Consider the following 23,339-nt stretch of genomic DNA (forward strand, 5'->3'; position numbering starts at 1 on the left):
ATTAATTTAACCTTGCCCCTGCTATTGGATATCTGTGTTGTGTCCATCTTTCCCCTCAGAGGTATAGTTAAAACTTTTTTCCACTGAGAAATTAAAATCAACAGCTCTATGCGCTTCTCTATACCCCCTCCAGGAAACTGAAATAAATAAATAGATAAATAGATCGAACAACCAATAAATGAAGGTAAAGCAAACTCTGACATGGGATGGGAACACTTTTTGTTGTTAAACTAAAATTAAATCCTAGGAAAGAATAATGGGGAAAGACAGTCAAAAGCATACAGTAAGGAAAAGGTATCTGCACACGTGCACACATACAAACCTTGATTTAAGCAGAGTAGGCAGAGTTTTTAAATAAATCTGAAGCACTTCCTGAGGCAAACACTGGTCATGATGGCTACATACATGAGTCGGAGCTGACGTGATGCTAAGGTTTTGACAATGATGTGCTAACTGAACGCCTCGCTGGAGCACAGGATTAAATACGGAATTATAGAGTTTCCACTGGACAACTACATTGCCTTTCTGGATTAGACTGCAGATGTGATTTGCAACCTGTACACTACGTAACCTATCTTCTTCAAAAACAAACTTCTGATAAGCCTCTAAGGCATCCCATTTCCACAGCAAGTCTTCAGATCCACTGCTGGGCAAGATCCCTTGAAATTTGTAGGAAGGGCTGGACAGACTTGGGGAAGGTGCAGCATCACATAAGTTTCCCTGCAGTGTCTCTTCTAATTTGGCCAGTTGATCAGGGTCAATGGTACAAATATTGCAAATTGCTTGTTTAATTTTTTGCGGTGTCTCGGCTCCTCCTAACTGATCCAAAATAAGCTTGTTAAGGATATTCAAAATATGCTGCTGAAAATGCTTCAGGGCAGGCAGCTGAAAAGCATGGAGCAAAGGGATGATTACGGATTTGGGATCCATGCAACAGCATATTCCGACGTTCTGGATGCCCGACAGAATCTGAACACAGGTGCTGCTCAAGGAAGCCTGCTGGAGTAAGCGTAAGCACTGATGAGCGCACACCGCGATACAACAGCACCGCTCAGGATAATGAACGTCTCCATCTGCAGTCTCTTCAAATGGGTTTTTGGAAACCTGGTTTTTAAAAGCCGAAACCAGGAGACCTGAGAGGTCTCTGTGGTGGTGCATAAAGTGAGAATATTCACATCGTCGGTGCCTTTTCCTTGTACACATCGAATGATGAAGTTGCTCTGATTTCACTTTTTTGACGGTGCTCATGATTTTCATCACACTATTTATGAGGGCTTTCAGATGTTCTGAGGCCTCAGTGGGAACTCCATCTCTTAAAACCAGCCATTCCATTTGAAGAACGGCTGTTTCAAATAAATTGAATCCGTGGTGCTGAATGAATTCTTGAACCAAATCCATGGCTTGACTGAAGAAGAAGGGATTGGAAGCTGCACTTTGAAGACAACAGATCAGGATCTGCAGAACCCCTTCCAGAAGCTCCGGCAAAAGAAGGGCTCTATGACGATACTTTGAAAACACAAAACCTTCTCGAACCTCCTGTAGTGTTCTCTTCTGTCTTGGTGCGAAGGGGTCAGGCTGCTTTTCTAGGCAAGTTCTAATTTTTAAAGCTGCTCTCAGCAATTCCGTTAAATTTTTCCTAAGATTTTCTGGCATCATCTCTGCAGTACTAATATCTACTGACATAAGATGCAACACTGTTCGAAAAAGCATCCGTTGAACCAAAGCCACCGGTTCTTCAGTCCAACCTGTAGAAAGCATCTGACTCTCCAAGTTGTCGCTTAGATTACAGCAGTCCCCAAAGCCTGTTAGAAATTCAGTCAGTGTGGGCACTACAGTGGCTGCCAGAGCAGAATTATGATTCAAGGTCATGTCAAACTTACAAACCTTCTCTAATAAAGATAACAAAACATGACATAAGTCAAAAGGAGAATTATTCATGTGACTGATAATAGACAAGGCAGCTGGCTCACTCAAAATGTCACTGTTTGACTCCTGTCTTGGAATAATCTCCTTGGAATTTTCCAAAGCCATTGTGTCAGGAGGAGTCTGTTCTTTGGTTGATAAGTGGTCAAGTTTAGCTGTAAGGTGGTCGTCTTTAGGAGACTGTGTTACAAAATGCTGCAGCAGACGGGGCCTTCGATGCTTATTCATCGCTATGCTCTTGTCGTCTGAATTGGCTTCTGAGTCTGAGGTGGAGAGCCGTGTCTTTCTTGCATCTCTTATCGAATAGCGGTGGGTAGTTTTACGCTGCCGTCTGCTTTTTTGAAAAATGTTTACTTTTGCAGAAACCTGACCAGATAGGGCACTTCCTTCTAAATATAATTTTTCCTGAGTAGATCTTTGTGAACTTGAGTTCTTTTCTTTGGTCAGGATTATATCAGCTGAGAATGATAGATTAAAATCTGATAAGATAAAGAAAGAAAGTTTAGAACACCTTAATATGTTTTCAAACTCAATTGGTATAGGTGGATTACTCTCTTATTTATCTTCCACTTCAGGAGCTTTCCCTCAGTTTATTTTTCCTGGGCTGATTTCCTTTAACTATTTGTTTTGTCTCTGGGTCACTTACCCCTACACTTACTCTTCTCATGCTATGTACCAGGTAGTACTGGTTCAAAGGATACAAATTGATTTTGAAAACAACAAAGGAGAACAAAATTAGGGACATAAATCTGATTTAAAACCATACATTGCATTCTGACATCAACATAAGAGACTCTAGATTATCTGGGATTTAGCACTACTGTTCCCACCATCTTACAAATCTCCTCTAATAGTGCCATTAATTAAGAAACAGGAGTATATTATAGTCTCAAAAAAAGCATTTATTTTATAGCCCTGATATAACTTAAGAACTTTAAGATGTTCCAAAATTATTTTAAAATCATATAATAGATACCAACTGTTCTCCAAAATTGAGGTTAAAAGAGTTTTTCATTCAAAATATTTACTGAATGGGCCACATACTGAACTAGGTACAGGCATCCCTGTTGCATCCTCAGTGCCCAGAACCTAGGATCTGGAGTGTGGACCATATGCAGTATCTATTTCTTGGGGAAATGAATAAATCCTCCTTACTAATTAAAAAGTTAGTAAAATCAGTCTTTCCCTTTGCAATACTACATAGTAAGATCTATGTGAAAAATATAGTTGCAATTTAGAATGAATAAATAATCTATAAATAAAAGATCTGTGCCTTAATTAAGAGAGGAAGGGGAGACATTGAAGAGTCTGACAAATTCTACCTACACAAAAGATGCAGGCAATGAAGATAACTTTCCTAAAAGAACGCTAATCGGCTATCTTAAGTGAGAAAGAATTTGTGAATTCTACAAATTCAGAAGAAAATGAGAGCAGAGTTAGTGAATCAACAAATAAGCAGGATAACAATATTACAAGACCTTAGACAATTCCCTAAAAAGAGAGCTCTTTATCAGAAATGTATTAAAAATGCATATATGGCATTGAACTACCAGACAGAAGGATTTATGTTAACCTGAGATATCGTGAAACATCTCACAATTCACATATCCAGAAATGGTCAAGGGGAAAACTGTTAAACTGTTAATTCCTCCACTGAAACATTCAAACTAAGTTTCATATACCTAATATGATATAGATACGTGTATGTGTATGTAATTTAAAATTTTTTTTCAAAATGAGATACTAAAACTGTGTTGACCTTAAGTGTAATAATTCTATCCAGGCTTGAAACAAAATATTACTTCAAATTAATCCTTTCAAAGAACATTAAAAAAAACTAAACCAAATTGCAAAAGTCATCAGTAGAGTACTGGTAATAAAAAGCAGTTTTTTTTTTTTTTTTTTATTAGAGAGAAAGAGAGAGTACAAGCAGGGGGGGCAGCAGGTAGAGGGAGAAGCAGGCTCCCCACTCAGCGGGGAACCCAACGTGGGGCTCGATCCCAGAACCCTGGAATCATGACCTGGGCTGAAGGCAGCCGCTTAACCGACTGAGCCACCCAGGTGCTCCAAAAAGCAGTCTGTAAAATAAGCAAAGGAAGGGCACCTGGGTGGCTTAGTCGTTAAGCGTCTGCCTTCAGCTCAGGTCATGATCCCAGGGTCCTGGGATCAACACCCACATGCTGAGCAGGGAGCCTGCTACTCCCTCTCCCTTTGCCTCTCTCTCTCTCAAATAAAAATAAAATAAAATAAGTGAGGAGCTTTCATTTCTTTCTTCAAACTTTCCACTATCCATTTCTCTGATGGGGTCGCACACCTAGATTGACTCCTTCTGCTAAGTGTTCTGCTTCTTCATATATTTTCTGATCATTGTTATATTTGAATAATCCCCTAAGAAGCACCATCGTTTTTGTATTATTAGCAGAAATAAAAATGCGTCTGCCTAAAGAATTTCTCCTGTCAAGCATCATGCTAATATATACTGTTCTGAATTTGAATAGTATCAACTATTAAGGCAGAAGGAACTTTTCCATGGTACTTCTTTCCTCAGTGGAATTTTGGAAACACAAGTGATGTGATAAAAGAAACATACCTGCTGCCTTTTCTTCTTGAACAGGTATCTTCCATACCAGTGGAAGGAGTGATAGAAGCAGAGTAAGGAGTTCTTCTCTACATGTCAATGCCTGTATTAGAAACAAAGCAATCCTTCATGTTCTGAGGTCATGAGACACTAATTCCTAGTACCTTGTCTTAAATTGAACCAAAAAATCCCTTTTCTTGAAAGGTTGCATTTGAAAAGCTAAGAATCAAATTAACCTATCTTAAATCCAATTAAAGCTGTAGTACTTCTCAATTTATAAACCTTTCCAAGGACAGAAGAATGTAAGAGTATTTGACGGTATTTAGCACATTCTTGCTGATTTTTCCCAAAATAGCTGTTATTACCACCATGCACATGGCAAGAATTTCTCATCGCTGAAAAAACAAATTTGCTAGGTGAAAATGAAAAGTTAAGCCCTATTAATTAGCAAACCAATAACATGAAGTTACTAGAAAAACAAAATCTTCATGCAATTAAATGTAAAACTCAGAGAACACAATTTTAAAAAGAGAAATTGACATTATTAATAAATGATATATATATATAAAGAAAGACTTATTAGTGAAGATAATCTAATAAATATGTATTGACTGCACACTATGTCCACAGCACTTACTGTCTTACCCTTTCTGGAGGATATGGTCCTGGAGAAGGTCCCCTCATTTGGTCCATAAAATACATACACACAAACAGTTAAAGAACAATAGAAGGCATGTAGTATAAGTCAGTACCTGGGTGTGGTACAGATATTAAGCTTAGGAGTTCAGAAAAAGGAATGATCATTACCAGTTAGAAGTGTGGAAGTGGGACTGGAGCTAGAGAGCTAGACTGGGGCACCGGGGACATGGATGGTCAGGGAATTAATGACAAATCAAGTTAAAGTTCCTCACTTCAGTCAGTGCAGAAGGAGTCAGAGTAATATAATCAGATTTGCTTGTTAGAAAGACCACTCTAGCCACTGTATAGAGGACAGAATTGGGGTGGGAAGGGAAAGGGATTGATCAGTGTTAGAGGCAGGGCAACAATAACCCAGATGACAGAGAATAATAAACGGAAGTGCTCTACAGTAAAACTGAAAAGGAAACATTTTTGAGAAACTGCAAGGAAGAATTGAAATGACTTGCAGTTGATTATCTATGGAGTGTAAGGGGGAAAAAAAGATCCACAAGAACTCAAAGAATTCTGGTTTAGGCAACAGGTGACTGATAATGTCCTCACCAAGATAGGAAATTTAGGAGTGGTAATAGGTTGGGATAGAGATGATGGATCTATTGTTTAGACACACTAACTCTGAGGTGTCTGTGGGATATTCAAATGGAGAGAGCTTTTTAGTCAACAGTTGGATATATAGATTTGGAGCTTAAGAAAAAGATGTGAAGTACATAAAAAGACTTGGGAGTCACTGGGGCAGAAGTCAAGGACACAGATTTCCTAAGGAGAGAATGCAGAATGACAAGAGAGGACAGATGGGAATGGAGCTCTGGAGAGCAATACTTCAAGAATGAAGAATGGTAGTGCTGGTGAGAAGCCCGCCAAGGAGGCCGAGAAGTAGCTCCCCCAAAGAGATGTAGAACGAGAGAAATCAAGGGAAGAGAGCGGATGGGAAAGAAGAAAGCCAACCAGGTCAAGAGCTGTTGTTCTTTAGTTGTCTAAGATAATGGCCATAAAGCATCTGTCAAGCAGAGGGTCACTGGCAACATTAACAAACTCAGTATTAAGGTAGTGATAAGGATACAAGTCAGATTGCAGTAGGCTGAAGAGCTGAAAGGGAATGAGAAAGCAGGTACACAGCACTCAGACTATTCCTTTTAGTGCCCTGGTTATGAAAAGGCTGAAAATACTTCAAAAGTAAAATCTGAGCTTCTTTTCAGGCTTAGAAGACCCTTCATGACGTGATTCCTACCGACTTGTCCAGTTTCAACTCCCACCACCAACCCTGACCCATCCCCACATGTCCAGCTCTGAAGGGTTTCCTGAACACCACAGGTCAGGTCTGTACTCCCCAGTATGTCTTCCTCACACGCATCGCTCTTGCAATTCTCCACCATCATCTTCCCATCTGCCAAATGCCAACTCATTCTTCAGGCAAGTCTTAGTTCCTCTGTGGAGAGACTTCTCTAATCCCCCCTCAGCAAGTTAGAGATCACGTTCCTGATTGACTTCTGGTACAGCAAACAACTTGCTGAACTGTTCATGTCTGAATGCCAGTTTTCCTCCATGATTCAGCAAATATTTACTGAGCCCCTACCATGTGCCAGACACTTTGGATGGAGTGATGAACAAGGAAGACAAAATTCGCCTTCTCACAAAGCTGACACTTTAGCAGGGGAGATGGAAAATAATGGGTAAGACAATTTCATACAGAATGCTGTGCTATGAAGAAAATTAAACAGGACAGGGATTATAGAGTGACTAAAAGGAGGACATTTAGATAGGCTGTTCAGAATGGGCCACTTGAGCAGATACGCAAAGAGAAGAAGGAATCCATGCAAAGATTTGGAGGAAAAGGGCTCCTAAGAAGTACACAAAGGGTTGGGAATGGGCTTGGCTATTTCACAGAACAGCAAACCGGCCAGTGTGGCTGGAATAGAATGGGGAGAGTGCCAGGAGATGAGGCTGGAGGGCAGAGGTTGGTGAGGTAGAGAGTGCCAGATCTAATGTGGCCTGTGGGCCATGTGAAGGAGTTTGGATTTATCTCTATTAGGATGGAAAACTTTTCCAAACGTTCTTCCCAGTCCTCTCTCAGAGCATGGACTCCCAGGCCCAGGCCCTAGTCCTTAGCAATCACCCCTCTTTCTTGACACCCAATGCCTAGTACAGAGTTAGATGATAATATTATTGGCATGAATGACTTTAAATTCTGGATGCATAGTCAAAATTATTTCCAAGGGGCCTATTTCCATGTGCTTTACCTCAAAATTAGGAAGACTAAGGATGTCTGGATAACATTTCCATGTACAGCTCATACTCAGTATGTACCTCGATGTTTTTAAAGATGCCAGCAAAATGTACATGATCTTTTAAAAAATGTAAACCAATTTTGGGCACACCATTCCTGTAGAGTCCTCCTGATCTAAGTCTTTATCTTTGTCAGATGAACTAGTAACATTCTAACAGAGCTTGTGGAAACCTTAAGAGTATGTGAAGTGCCCCAGCCCTTGCTCCACAACAGTACACTGGCAAATTGTCATTGCTACGTGAATAGGCATTCCTGCCTCCCAGCCTCTGCATGACACATGGTCTGCAACCTTTCTCACTCCTTCCACTTAGCTAAGGGGGCCCTCACTACCTTTAAGGCTCAGCTGGCAAAACCTCTTTTGTGAAGCTTTTTCTCCCACACCAACCCAAGTTTACTGTTTCCCCCCATCGCTCAGGACTTCATGTCTGTGCCCCCATTTCACCAAGTGGATTCGTCCTTGGAAACCATGGGACTTTCAAAAGAATGAGACTGAAGCATTTTGGTTTTTGCCACTCCTCCTGGAATTGCAGTACTGAGGACACCACTTGTCTCCACGTGGCCCAACATAACAGCGAGGGAACAACTCTTGACTTCATTAAATCACAATAATTTCTAAACAATTCATCATTGGGGAAGCTCTTGATATTCCTCTGGATCCATTACTTTTTTAGGTATTGCATGTTTCCAGATTTACTTATCCTTTCAAGTTCCAAAGAAACCACAGAGATCATTCTATCCCTTTGAGAGTCAGAAAATCTTTTTTTCTTATTTGTGGGCATCCTGGCAAACTAGAACTTGCAGTCCTCTATTTCACCCCAAGCTCTGGTTTTTCTCTCCCAAGGTCCTAATTAGTCACAGTCTCCAGAGGAATGGGGTGCTACCTCATGTCAACAAGGAGAAAGTTCTCAATATGCCATATTTGGCAATATATGCCTACGCAGATTCCTGGCTATTCCTAGACTGTCCAATCTATAGAAATCACACCACTCTTTGCTTAATACTTACATTTTTATGTTTCTCCTTCCGCAGGCAGAAGGACAGCAACATGCCTTTTTAAGTTCCCCACCAATAATAAACAGTAAAATCACTCTCATTCAGGTGGTAATTTTTTGGTGCGATTTAAGAAACATATTTTAGGTACCTACCAGGTGTGAGGCACTTCCTTTCACAGTTCAAGTAATAGTGACAGGATGGGAGAGGAAGGGCAAATGAGTCAGGGAAAGGACTGAGATGCAAGGCAGACGGATGTCCAGGAAACTGCAAAGGCAGGGGGGAACCAGACCAGCGGGGTTCAAGGACCTCAGGACGACAGGCTAAGCTTAGTGCTTGGACTGGATTCAGAATGTGATGGAAGACGACGGGAAGTTACTTTAATTGGTATTAATGGTATTACTCTAAATCAGCATTTTGACATGCTACTTAAATTTAATGTTCCAGATGTAAGCAGAAATATGTGTGTTAAGTCCTTTATTTCTTCTATCAGAATTTTATAATTATTTGTAATGTACGTGTGTAGACACACACACACACATATATATAAGAACATTTCATTAGTACTGTAAACAGAATCTTTTTTCTTTTATTTTCTAGCTATATAGCTGTGGCTAAAGGAAACAACAATCTTTTGGATTCTTCTGTAATGTATCACTTGAAGAATGGTATTTTTATTTCTCCATCTTTCTCACATTTTAGCTGTCATTACTCATGATCCACTTTACTACTGTGTGTTTTTAAAATATAACAAACAGAAATAGTCATAAAGAGTTATTCTTATGTTGATTCTATTGTAGAGTTTCTTCCTAAAAAATATTATTGGTTTTTCTACTCTTTGTATATGGCACCCTCTATTCTTAATCTATTTTATGAGTTTTTGTTAAGAATGGATTAATTTCATCAAATGTTTTTGATGTCTCAGTAGAGTTAAATGTACTGCTTTTTCCCATTGATGTCAAACATTATGCTCAGAGTTCTTCTTGAATTATAACAGGGGTGGCAATCTTTTTTTGTGAACAGCCAGAGAGTAAACATCTTTTGGCTTTTTGAATCATATACGGCCTCTGTTGTACCTTCTTCTGTTTCTTTTAACAACCCTTTAAAAACTAAAAAGCTATTCTTAGCCTGTGGGCTGTCCAGACACAGATCACTCACAGCAGGATTTGGGTCTGCAGGCCCCAGTTCGCCCAACCAGTCCCTGTTGACTTTCTCCTCCTCTCCCAGCAAAGCAGGGTTATAAACTGGCTGTATTTCTCTTTGTTAGGACTCCAGAAAGACTTTAAGTGGTACCTAGTAAAACCTATCCGCTAGAAAAAAGTACTACCTAAGAATCTTGTGGACATTATTCCACACAAGCTTTACATGCCCGAAGTAGAGAGGTCTGTCTCAAAAACAATTATAGGTGTGGCTTTTGGGGGATGCGGTGGACTCCATTAAAATTCAGAGGAAACCCATAACATTTTTAAAGAAAGTTGTATTATTCAAAAATACAAGCAGCTTGGACTAAAAGGAACAGAGACAATTCAAAATGTATAGAGACCATGGGGCTCTCACTTTTCTACAGGCGTGGAACAGAGTAAGAAAGCTGCACTTTATAAGCTGTCTCTTTTTTTTTTTTAAAGATTTTATTATTTATTCATGAGAGACAGAGGAGGAGGGAGAGAGAGGGAGAGAGAGAGAGAGAGAGAAAGCAGAGGGAGAAGCAGAGGGAGAAGCAGGCTCCCAAGGAGCAGGGAGCCCGATGCGGGACTCGATCCCAGGACCCTGGGATCATGACCTGAGCCGAAGCCAGACGCTTAACCATCTGAGCCACCCAGGCGCCCTATAAGCTGTCTCTTATGGAAAAGAGAAGATACCTCGGAGGATGGAGCCCAGAGCCCTGGAGAACCATGGATTAGGGAAGCACTCCCACAGAAGAGAACATTCCCTGCCCCAAGAATAGGGGTCACTGACATGCCTGCCAGGAGCTCAGTGGATCAGTGACTGCTGAGCCTCTGGTCACTTTCCTTTCTTTTTCTCTCTCTCTGTCTTTTAAGATGTATTTACTTGACAGAGAGAGAGCACAAGCAGGGGGAGCTGCAGGCAGAGGGAGAAGCAGGCTCTCCGATGAGCAGGGAGCCCGATGCGGGACTCGATCCCAGGACCCTGGGATCATGACCTGGGCCGAAGGCAGATGCTTCACCAACTGAGCCACCCAGGCGCCCTGGTCTCTCTCCTTTCTGAATACAAGTATCTAGTGTGTTAACTTGTCCCTACTCATCACTGTATATGGGTGAGTGTGGCTTTTGTGTTCACAAGTCTCTCAATCAAGAAGAGTTGTAACCAAAGCACTGCACCTGGAAGCCTCATCTGCATCCAGAACTGATACATATCATGAGATCAGAAACTTCAAGCCTGATGCCATGATGGGACGATACTTTGAGAGTCCTGCGGGAGAGGGAGTGTGGGAGGAATGCTAATAACTGTGGCCAGAGAAGAGATGATGGTAGATAAAATATGGCCACAAATTATCTTCTCCTGAAATGATGGGAGTCCGTGTTCCCATCCCTTCATTCTGCGCTGAACTTGTGACTTGCTTTGACCAACAGAACGTGGCAGAAGTGATGTTATGTGATATCTTGCAGCTTCTCTGCTCCTCTCCTGGAATAATGCTTCCACAAAACCATGTAAAGGAGCCTCGCCTCGCCTACTGAAATCGAAGAAGCCTCTGAGGCAGCCTGGCCGACGGCCCTATCCAACAGCCCTCAGTCTTCTGCCAACAGACTGCACAGTCAGAGGTCAGCCGAGCCGACCCCACAATTAGTGGATGCTGTGATCCCGGCTGGGTCTACCTGAGCTGCCAACTCACAGACACATGAGCAAAGGAATCTTTGTTGTTTTATGCCGCTACGTTTTTGGAATGTGCTCTGTTACGCAGCAATCACCTGATTGCTAATATACCCATTGCTCCTATCTATTAGCCTGGGTGTAAAGGGAGATAACTCACTGGATTACCTGCTCTCTGTGGCTAGCACCACTGTCTAGAGGCCAAGATGATACGCTCACTACTCCAAGAAGTAGGAATACCAGCATCCCCCCTACTCCCTCATTCCTGCCAAACTAATCATGCACAGATAGATCTTGGCATGTGTGTAAACAGAATCTGTAAAACTAGTAAAGTTCACATATTATAGTTGCCTCTACTAATTTTAGAAGTTTGCATTATTTTCCTACTGAAATAATTCTCCCTATTTCCAATGATTTACTTGTCAAATGTGAAAAACAATTTTCATTGCCTATTTTCTTGCTTCAAAACCTCCTCCATGTAAAAAACAAAACAAAACAAACAAAACCTCCCCAATGTTTTCAGAAGAAAACTTACTCCTCCTTAATATGGTACATGGGGCTTGCCATCACATGGCCTCTGCCTGCCCGGTCCTCCCACCCACCCAAACCGCACATACAGCCTTTGCTCTAAGCCCACTAAACTACTGCTAGGTCACTGAATGTTCTTCCTTCTCTAGCCTCCAAGGTCTGCATCTACGGTTCCCCTGGTCCAATGCTTCCTCCCTTTTCTACGTTGCTAATCCCTACTTAGAGATGCCAGTTTCTCTAAAAAGCATCATTGGCCCTCTCCTTTCCACTCCCCAAGTAGTTTCACACTGTTTTATCCTCCTTGCCTTTTTTTCAATCTGTCCGTCTCTTCAAAAGCTAAGAGCTCCTGGTAAGGACGGTCTCTGCCCTTTTATCTCTGCATCTAGCAGAGGTGCTGGCATTTAGTAGGTACTTCGTGGCCCTCTGAATAAACTAGTGAATGAATTGTGTAGCCATACTTCTAAAGGTCTGATATTTTTCTATTATACTTATTTTATATATTACAATGACAGGCCATTTATGTAGTACTATATATTAAAATGATAATACTACAAAACTGTAGGAAGAAAAAAGTACTCCCTTACACAGAAAACAGCTGAAAAAGAGACCTATTATAATTTTTAAATAATGTTTTGTTCATAAATATATAACCTCTTCCAGTAAAACTTCACATTTTATTCAGCAAAATAAGTAACAACTTTATAGAGCATTCATAAAGTGTGAACAGGTATGGAAATTTGTATGCTGAAGTTTTAAAAAGTAGTATTTATCACACTTGTGTTGGTAATAAATGATTGTGATTTTCTATTCATTACATCAGAATTAAGCTGTATATATTTATAACCAGGGTATAGAAAAAAATCAGAAACTGTTATTATCAAATGTTATATGAAAACAAATACTTTTTATGTTGGAAGAGATCTTTTAAGTCATCCAACTTAATGTATTTAAATTGTTCCTGATGAGGACAGGGAGATCTGAAGCAGCTCATCACAAACTGCAGAAAATTTTCAAAATAAATACAAATAAATGAATTTAGCAAAGGCATAGGATGCAAGGTCAATGTACAAAAATCAATTATATTTCTATGAGCAACAAATGACAAAATAAAAATTTTAAATGCCATTTACGATAGCATCAAAAATAATAAAATGTTCAGAATAAATTTAACCAAAAATATGCAAGACTTCTACACTGAAAATCAAAAAAATATGGCAGAGAAATTAGAGAAAACTCAAATAAACAGATATTTACACCATGCTGGTAGACTGAGAAACTCAACATTGTCAATTTTCTCCAAATTGATTTCTGGATTCAATGCCATCACAACTAAAATCCTAGCAAGCATTTCTATAGAAATAATAAGCTCCTTCTAAAATTTATATGGAAATGCAAAGGACTTAGAATAGTCAAACATTCTTGAAAATGAAGGACATTTTGAAGAACTTATACCGCCTAATTTCTAGACATATTATAAAGGCCACAGTAACGCAAACAGATGATAGAGAGTGGAACAGAAGAGTCTAGAAATAAAGCCCAAGTATATGGCGAATTGATTTTCCACAGAGGTGCCAAGGTTACTCTGCGGGGAAAGGGCAGACTCTGGCTGGGAGGACTGGGTGACTGCACAGGGAGGAGGGGAGAGGGACTGTAGCTCCGGCCTCACCCTGCACACAAACATTAATTCAACGTGGATCACAGACCTAAACATAAAAGTACTAATTAAAAAGCTTCTAAGAAAAAAAAAACCATAGGAGAGTGTCTCTGCAACTTTGGGATACAAGATAAGGATTTCTTAGGATACAAAATACACTATTTATACAAAAAATCTGCTGTTCTAAAGGCATTATTAAGAAATGAAAAGGCAAGCTACAAAAGACATATTTGCAATCCAGAATACATTAAAAAAAACTACAACTGGATACTAAGCAAATAACCTGACTTTTAAAATGGGCACAAAACTTAAATAGACATTCACAAAAGAAGATGTACAAACGGCCAATGAACACATAAAATAGTGCTCAGCATCATTAGTTTTTAGAGAAATGCAAATTAAAATCACAATGAGATACTACTTCATATTCACTTAGGACGGCTAATATTAAAAGGGCTGGCAATGTCAAATACCAGAGAGGATGCAGAGCAACCAGAATTCTCATACATTGCTGGTGAGAATGAAAAGTGGTACAACCACTTTGAAAAAAGAGTTTGGCCCTTTCTTATAAACACCTACCCTTTGACACAGCAACTGTATGCCTATTTACCCAGAAAACATGAAAATATATTCACACAAAGACTTTTTTAAGAATGTTCACAGCAGCTTTATTTATAATAGCCGAAAGGAAACAAAAGCCAAATGGTTAAACAACAGGTGAATGGTCACACAAATTGTGGTATATCCATACAACAAAATACCGATTGGAAAACAAAACGTAGTGTTACTGATGCACGTGTAATGGATAGAGCTCTGGGACACAAGAGTACATAATGCATGATTCCACTTATATGAAGTCCTAGGACAAGCAACACTACACTTAGATGTTGGAAATTAGAATTGTGGTTGTGTTGCAGTGGGGGAAGGGGAGGGGCTGCCTGAAAAGGGGCATGAAAACCTTTTTCTAGAGTGGTGGAAATGTTCTAAACTTTGATCTAGGCTGTGGTTACACAGGTGTTTGTATTTGTCAAAACTCATTCAACTATACACTTTACATTTGTGCATTCACTACATGTAAATTATATAGCAATAAAAAGTCTATTTAATTATTTATACCAAATATCTATTAATAAAGCCCTTGCACAAAAGTGGAATGGTAGCTATGGGCTTCATTTGCCTCTTGCTCAGAGTACCCAAGAAGTGCTCCTATTCATGAGAAGCACAGATATAAAGGTGAAGTTCCTCTTGAAATGTACAGCTTTGAATCTACTGTTTTAATTCCACTCTCAGTGATTAAACTTGCACAATTAAATTTGCCTTAAAGATCCAAATTATCATTCTCCATTTCCCGGTTTCAATAATTAAATGTTGATAAGCCCAATTTTTTAAATGGCTATCTACTTGCTCTCTACTTCTACTGTTCCTACTGGTACCTACTGTCATTGCTACAGATATTCCAAAAGTGAATGACTGGGGAAGAGGGAATACAAGATATTACCCCAGGAAAAAATATTGTTGCAACTATGACTTGGATGATTTCAGACATTTAATAATACATTAAAAGATATTTCATGACTTAAAAGAGAAAGCATACAATCTATAGAAACAAAGTAGATTAGCGTTTGCTTAGGGCTGGGGGTGATGGGAGGGATAGGGGAGTGACAGCTAAAAGGTGCCAGGCCCCTGTCTGAGGTGATGAAAATGTTCTAAAATTGACTATGTGACAGTTGCACATATCTGTAATTATGCTAAAAACCACTGAGTTGTACATATGAAATGGGTGAATTCTACGACATATGGGTTATATCTTAACATCTACAGCTTTCATTAAAAAAACCTACTGAGATTCTGATTAGGATTACACTGGAATCTACACAACAGTTTAAAGAAAACAAGTATCCTTACAATACTGATTTTTCCAATACATGAAAATTATGTAGGCCTACATTTATTTGGGTTGTCTTTAGTTTCTCTCAACAAGTTTTATAGAATTACGTACAGAAGTCTGTACATATTTTATTAGATTTATTCCTGGGTATTTGTTAATTCTGATGCTACTTATAGGATATCCTTAAAAAAAGAGAAAAATCACTGAAATGTTCTAATGTGGGGTAAGAAAATGAAGAGAGCATGATATGCTTATTAAATCATCAAAATTTTGGAATAAAAATCACTACACATGATCTAACAAATAATTTTTTCTAAATTTTAAAATTTATTTATGGAAAAGTCATACAAAATATAAAAAATTAAATTACACGTAGTCACGCATTTAATAAATAACATTCGTGAAAGGAGTAAAAATACATAATATTTTGGAAAATACTCTGGAAAATTTCATGACAGGTGGACACCACAGTGAACAAATACTCCCTGATATTTGTTAGGTTCCTCAGTGTATAGTGAAAACAGACGCATTGTTTAATTTTAGTCACTGCATTTACCCAATATACGTATTTATTAGCAAAATGCTTTGGTGGCAAAGAAATTTCAACAGTAGTTAAGTTTCTATCTAAAGCCAGTAACATTTATAAGTGTTGAAAAATGTCTGTCATATTGGTGCTACAGAGACCTTATTATCTTTTCAAGTTAATTGAAATATTATCTAACTACATTAATTAGTCCCCTGAAAGCAGACAGTAAATTTTTTCTTTCATAAAATACATATTTGTTTTTTACTAAAAGGAAGTAAAGACATAAATCATGTTTGGGCTGCAAGTTAAGCCTGTCTGAGTTACTTAATGTTCTGTATCTGTTTTTCAACCACAAAAGAAGGTTGGATGACATCTCTATTTCCCAACTAGCTTTAGAGTTCTGTTAATTCCGTAGTAAGGAAACAACAAAATACTGTATGTTCAGACCATACTTGGAGCAAACACAATGAGGTATAAAAAACTGGATGTATACAAGCTAAAGGACCCAATGTAATTATCGGTTTAAGGATTCTCTACTTTCACCCCAGAATTAGTAAACTCTCTAAATATAATTTACACTAAACCTTTCAAAAACATATCTGAATTTATTGAAAGTGCAAATGTTTTTCTGAATCAAAATCTTAGGTCTCTACTAATAATCATAGTTATCTCACACTAATATTAGGATAAAAAGCTTAATATATATGAGGTCATTTTAGAAGAAAGGCCATTTATCATCCTAAGACATTTCAGACATTTTGAAAAGTATTCAAATAAACAGTACGTTCATAGACGGGGCTACTTTTCTTTGTTGAAGTGATGTGAGAGATAGGACTTTATCTCAAAGAGACTCTCAGAAACTACGGAACCCAGAAATTATGTATCTGTAATCAACTATAATATACTGGTGAAAAAATTATTTGATATGAAAATGTTACCTGATCAATGACAGAATTTAGCTTGGTAAGTAACAGAAATCCTCGGCCGTGGACAAGGTATTGGCCAAGGGTAGCCATGTGTGTCTCCTCCTCTTCTTCCTCCCTGGCCTCCACCCTCTGGACCACCGCATTGCAAAGCTGGTTGACATCCGTCAGAAATTCACGTGCCAATGAGTTACTGTCGATGCTCATGACCGAGCTATCAAATAAATATTACCAAAGAAGATTAGAGAAATAAAAATTTATGTTTAAAACTAAGTGTTTTTAAGGTTGTTTTTAACCAAAGACTGACTTTAAGTTATTGGGCACTGGTATTTAACCCTATAATATTTTCAGACATAGTTCTGATCTAGTTAGGTGCTCCTTAAATATTCTTACATGGCATAAATAGTCGTGGGTGTGATAATCCCTAAGCATAACCAAGAACGGGAAGTGAAAGCACCTAGATAGAAGATACACTAGTGAGAGGTGGCAGTTAAGGTAGATCCTGACCTTCTTAAATAGCCTCATCATAGAATAAAAATAAACCCATTACTTATAAACAATTCTTGTTCTACATGGTTTACAAATATGAATGGATCTTTTAAAAATATAAACTGTTTTTCACATGATGGAACTGACAATCAGTGATACACCCTCCCCCCAACAACCGGGGTTCAGTTAATGGAGGGAAAAGGATTTATCATCAGGTAAATAAAAACTGAAGAAGTCTAGCAGCTGAAGTTATGTCACTTCATTTCTTACTATACATTTAAATCAAAAGGCAATGTGACATTTTAAGATAAAGGAAAATAATAAGGTAAAGCAGACGGGAGAGGAAAAACACCAATATAAAGAAAAAAAAATGTGTAACTATTTAGAAAGGAAAAACCATGAACAATAAAATTCCCAAGGAATTTCAGAACAGTTTAATCTTAGGGCGAAAAGTAATTTTGAGACACCCAGTAACCTTTAAAAACATTTCAGTCTGGAGAGATTAAATAAGATGTATATTGTGGAGTCTTGCTTCACCCATTGGGGGGCCCTGCCCCCTAGCCCCTGCGGAGAAGGCAGTGGACCATAGGACTGTGCCTAACGCCAAGGGGCAAGGCCAGCCTCCGAGCCCTAATTAACTGAGGCACACCTGATTCAGGAGCAGCCACAAACATCTGGCTGCAAGCTGATGCAGATTGCAAAGAGGCATCCGGCCAATTAGGCTCCTTCTGTCTCATAGGAATTTGAATTAAGAGACATAGGTGATGAGCTGAAAAGTCACATAAAGATGGGCCTGTGGTAGTCATTATGAGGTAGTTGAGGCTCAGAAGCCAACGAGGTGAAAATGAACCACTAGGATGCAAAGGGAAGCAGATAAACATGAAAGGGAGAGACCAAAGAAATTCCTAGTATTACTTTGGTTCCTATTCATTTTGGGGCCTGATGATTTAAGTCCTGGATTCCCATCAGAATTCTAGGTATTATTACAGTCACAATCCCCTCTGTAGCATAACAAAGATCATTATTTTTAATATTGTTGATCACTAGGAAAAAGTATAAAAAATAAAATGTACATTACTCATTATCCCAAAATGTAGCAATACCCTCCTTTATATAAATCCTGGCTTTTTATAAAGCTTTCATAAGGTAAAATTATTCAATAAATCAAATAATTTACAATAATATAAACTAATTATATATTATAATATGTACATAATATATAAATTTATTTATATTCAGTCCATAGTTATCAAATTTTATTAACTTATTTCACCTAATTTGTCACGGATTTTATTTATTTTTGTCACAGATTTTAAGGTACATAATTATTTAGTGTACCACTAAAACAAGTAACACTGCCAATTAAAGTGTAACACAGTACCTTCTTACCACTTAGAACGTTCCATACAATATCACCTTCTAGGCCATCAAGACTACCCACTATGCACCATTTCTTACGAGTGCTACACTACTGTTCCTGGGATTTTCTTCCAAAGATGCTGACATCATTCTGTAAGTTTTGATGCTGGCACTTTCCTGATCTTACCAGAGAGGATCAGCAGAAAGTTTCCGAAAACATTTAAACACGAAAACATTTAAAACTCATCAGATATAGTACCGACAATGCATGTAACTCAACTAAAGTGCTGATATGAACAGCTAATGACCAAGTTCCCTCATGAGCCTGCAAGAACAACCCCTTCGCCAAGTGCAGCTGGCTCCCAGTGCTTATTAGACACCACTGATTATAAGGCACACTGCAACTTTAGCAATATTAATAATGTGAAAAACTTAAAAATTGTGGTAATAATTAGGATCTATTTTCTGGAAATGAAGATAATGTGAACATTTAGGTATGACAATTACTAAGGAAATGATTTCAGTGCCACTTCCTAAAAACACAAGATGCCAGGTCGGCAAAAAAAAATTACAATATATGCAGAAATGTATGTTATTCCTGATTCTTAAATGTACATAAAATATAGACACAGTTACATAACTAGGGTATTCTATGTAAATGATCTGACCCGTTTTGATTCACGTAGGTATTTTGGAAACCCTTTCATATGAGCTCTCTCTTACTTTTTGCTAGCTTTGTGGCATGCCGCTGCATGTATACATAATATGTTTTTCATTATCTAGAGTGTTATTAACTATGCAGCCAATCTCATTGAACATTTAGGCTATTTCTAGTTTTGATTATCATAAACAGAGCTGCAATGAACATCCTTACTCTACTTGCACATTTATCCTCTACGTCCTTGTGGTAGAGATTGCTGTTACTTCTTCATATAATAGGTTTTACACATTTCTTGTTAGGTCTCTTCCAGGGTGTTTTGTAGTTTTTGCTGTTATTCTGAATGGGATTTCGTTTCCATTACATAATCTAATTAGGAAAGAAAACGGGTATGTAGGAGGCAAATAGGAAGTATATTTATGTTGATATAAAAATCATACATCCAAACTTCTTACTGAACTTTCATTAATTTTTTTGAAGTTTCCAGATATAAAATCCTATCATCTACAAATAACAATTTGTATTCTGAATTCTCCTACCCAATATTCACACACTTTCTACTCTTCTAACTACATTAGTTAGCACTAACAGAACAACATTGGTAGGGGTGATGGGGGACACTTTTGCCTTGCACATTAATAAGTATTCATTTCTTCCTGCTCATCTAATAGGAATGTTGAATTTCACTGAATGCCTTTCAGCCATTCTGAATGCCAAATGAAAAGATGATTGCATGGTATTTTTTTAAAAAGATTTTATTTATTTATTTGACAGAGACAGACACAGAGAGAGAGGGAACACAAGCAGGGGGAGAGAGAGAGGGAGAAGCAGGCTTCCTACCAAGCAGGGAGCCCGATGTGGGGCCCGATCCCAGGACGCTGGGATCATGACCTGAGCCGAAGGCAGACGCCTAACGACTGAGCCACCCAGGTGTCCTGATTACATGGTATTTTTAAAAGATTTTCAAAAATATTTCCAATATCCAGAAAAGTATACAAAGAATATATAACATGCGGTTATAGCCAATACTCAGATTTAGCAAGTATTAACATTATGCGGTGTTCAGATCAGCGTGTGTATATGTGTGTGTGGGCACAAAGAAATCAAACCTTACAGTACAGGAAAGCCACACCCCACCCCACTTCTTCCTCTCTTTAGTTGGTGTTTATCATTTCTATACATGTTTTTATAATTTTTTACATGTTTATAGCCATAAAAATATTCAGTATTGTTTTAACTATTTTAAAAATGTATATAAATAGTATACTATATGTATCCTTTTATAACTTTATTTTTCCTCTCAACATTATGTTTGTTCCTTTAAACCATTATGCAACATGCCATTGTATGAATAAGCCACAATTTATATATCCATCTCTACTAATGGAAAGTTTAGTTCTTTGTACTTTGGGGTTTAATTAATGTCACATAACTATGTAGTTTCAAAGGCTTAGACTGAAACAAGTACTTTGACTGCTTATATCTATTACATTAAATACTTACCAATCTCTCAACACTCCTGTAACATTTAGAGTCTTTGTAATTTGAGCTCACGAACCAGATCAAACAAATATCCTTAGAATAAAGCTTCACCTATTAAAAAAAAAAGACAAACATATTAATGGTAATAGTAAAATACAAGTAATTTTAATAAAGTTCTGACACAAAAACCAATGGCCAGTCTTCATATTTGATGTAAAAGAAGCCAATGAAGTTTTTGAACCTCAAGAACACACTAAAAAATTTCTAGAGCTCCAAGAATGGAATCCTGAGACAGGAAGTATTGGAATATACTTAATCTGAACAAAGCAACTTGATCACAGCTCCCTACTCCTCCCCTCCTTCCAACACCTTACAACCTCCAGGTAAACCACCAGTTAACTATAAAGGAAGAAGAATCAGCCCAGTATCAGTCTTCTTAACACTGAATCTAGGAGGCAGTGGAATACCATGTACATACACACTATGGGTGGCCAAGTTATTACTCTCCTTGAGAGTGAAAGGTATTTGAGATATATGAAAACTCAGAAAAATACTAAAACCAAACAATGAATAAACCACCACCAAATATCATATCCTTGTTGAAGTTTTTAAAATGAATTAACCTTTTGTGTATAATGCAATGAAGGCTATTTCTGAATACTAAAGTATAAATTCCTACTTCTGAGGTAGCAACAAATGCTTCTGTTGAGTTACCTGTTTTCCCCTTCTCTATAGTTGTGCCTAGGCAGAGGCATAAAAAATACTTCCTTATTACAGGTACACGGCAACCATGAATGTTTATTTCAAACCCCAAGTGTTTAAATCAGAGTGACCTTTAATTCCTTCAAAAGGCCCAAACCTAGAGAACTTTCTTGAATTCCCTTCAGCTTGGTGAACAGTACTTGTACCACATTATTCTGGGTACTGAGGATATAGGAGGCAGGAAACGGGATTAGCTGCTGTTAAGACGACACAGGGCTTTGCGTGATACAGGAAAGAACCTTTTCCCAGACTGGTCAGCCCCATGTCAGGCACATAGCTATCCACGCACAGGCTAGGTTTCAGTCCCACTCCCGCACTCGGGGCACCAGTGGCCAGTGCATCAACTGCCCAACCAAATGAAAAAGCCCTGGAATGAAGTCTCAATACACCCTCCATACCTGCTCCTGCTGCATCCTCAGCTAATACAAATCACCCACCTATTTTCAACTCTAAAATTACAGAAGGGGAAACTATCAAATTATGAGCATAAAGATGGTATTTGATTAACTGCTGTGACTCTGATTACCCTCTGGTTTGGACTACTACAAGGTGGAGCCGTCCATCTTGAGATGCTACAGTGATTCCAAGTAGCTCGGCATGGCTGTTAGAAGTGGAAGCTGACAGACAACTGGATCCGTCTGTTTTTCTCTGTTATCGCGGGACATTTCTAGGCCCTGCTGAGGGATTTCTCTAATGCACTTAAACTGGGATGGCTTCTTTAGCCGTATTTTTCACAGCCCAGCTTGGATGTCCATGGAGTTTCACTCTACCCAAGATCGTAATTCTATCAGCCAGCACAATCAGCTGTGACCTCCTTTACTCTGCCACCACCCTCCATAAACTCAGCTGCATTCTAACTTCTGTCATCCTGTATTATGCTGGGTGTCCATGAAGTCCGCAAATAGAGTTTAAAAAAATAGACTGAAGACGTCCTTAGGGCAGTATATGTACTTGCCTCTGTTTCTAAACTACATAAATACCCTGTAGGTACTTATGACTGTCTTACCCCCAAGGTCATGAATTCCTTAAGGACAGGGACCCTGTCTTACCACTTATTCTACTTTACAGTTAAAATGCTGTATTTAAATTTAAAAAACATTATTATTACTATCATATTCAACTTCTAATGCTACTATTATTATGTCATAATAAATAAAACTTGCTCACAACAATATTACCAGAATTTTTATATTAAAATAAATGATCTCATTGATATGAGGAATTCTTAATCTCAGGAAACAAACTGAGGGTTGCTGGAGTGGAGGGGGGGGTGGGAGGGATGGGGTGGCTGGGTGATAGACATTGGGGAGGGTATGTGCTATGGTGAGCGCTGTGAATTGTGTAAGACTGTTGAATCACAGACCTGTACCTCTGAAACAAATAATACATTATATGTTTAAAAAAAGAAGAAGAAGAAGATAGTGGGAAGGGAAAAATGAAGGGGGAGAAATCGGAGGGGGAGACGAACAATGAGAGACTGTGGACTCTGAGAAACAAACTGAGGGTTCTAGAGGGGAGGGGGGTGGGGGATGGGTTAGCCTGATGACGGGTATTAAAGAGGGCACGTTCTACATGGAGCACTGGGTGTTATAGGCAAATAATGAATCATGGAACACTACATCAAAACCTAATGATGTAATGTATGGTGATTAACAAAACATAATAAAATTAAAAAAAATGAAAAGCATAATAACAAAGTACCCATAATCATATAAATGACCTCAGGAAAATAGTAAGTTTTTCTAATATAGTGACCGGTAAAGTATAAAA

At 38.4% G+C, this 23,339-nt stretch overlaps 1 protein-coding gene across 6 annotated transcripts in view; it reads right to left on the bottom strand.

Annotated features, from left to right (window-relative positions):
- Positions 1-23,339, bottom strand: part of LYST (lysosomal trafficking regulator) — a 163,904-nt gene that overhangs the window by 119,051 nt on the left and 21,514 nt on the right. For 5 of the 6 annotated variants that reach the window (XM_028104635.2, XM_028104634.2, XM_088019927.1 and 2 more), the window contains exons 2-5: positions 20,829-20,918; positions 16,835-17,033; positions 4,514-4,604; positions 323-2,402 (exon numbers count right to left, since the gene is read on the bottom strand). In XM_028104635.2, coding sequence (XP_027960436.1) covers positions 323-2,402; positions 4,514-4,604; positions 16,835-17,026 — 2,363 coding nt within the window. In that variant the 5' untranslated portion in view covers positions 17,027-17,033; positions 20,829-20,918. The remainder of the gene's footprint in view (positions 1-322; positions 2,403-4,513; positions 4,605-16,834; positions 17,034-20,828; positions 20,919-23,339) is intronic. The other variant, XM_028104637.2, reaches the window with a different exon arrangement.

This window comes from Eumetopias jubatus, unplaced genomic scaffold (assembly GCF_037043125.1).
Source record: "Eumetopias jubatus isolate StellerSeaLion01/CBP00866 unplaced genomic scaffold, mEumJub1_p1.0 scaffold_17, whole genome shotgun sequence".
NCBI lineage: Eukaryota > Metazoa > Chordata > Mammalia > Carnivora > Otariidae > Eumetopias > Eumetopias jubatus.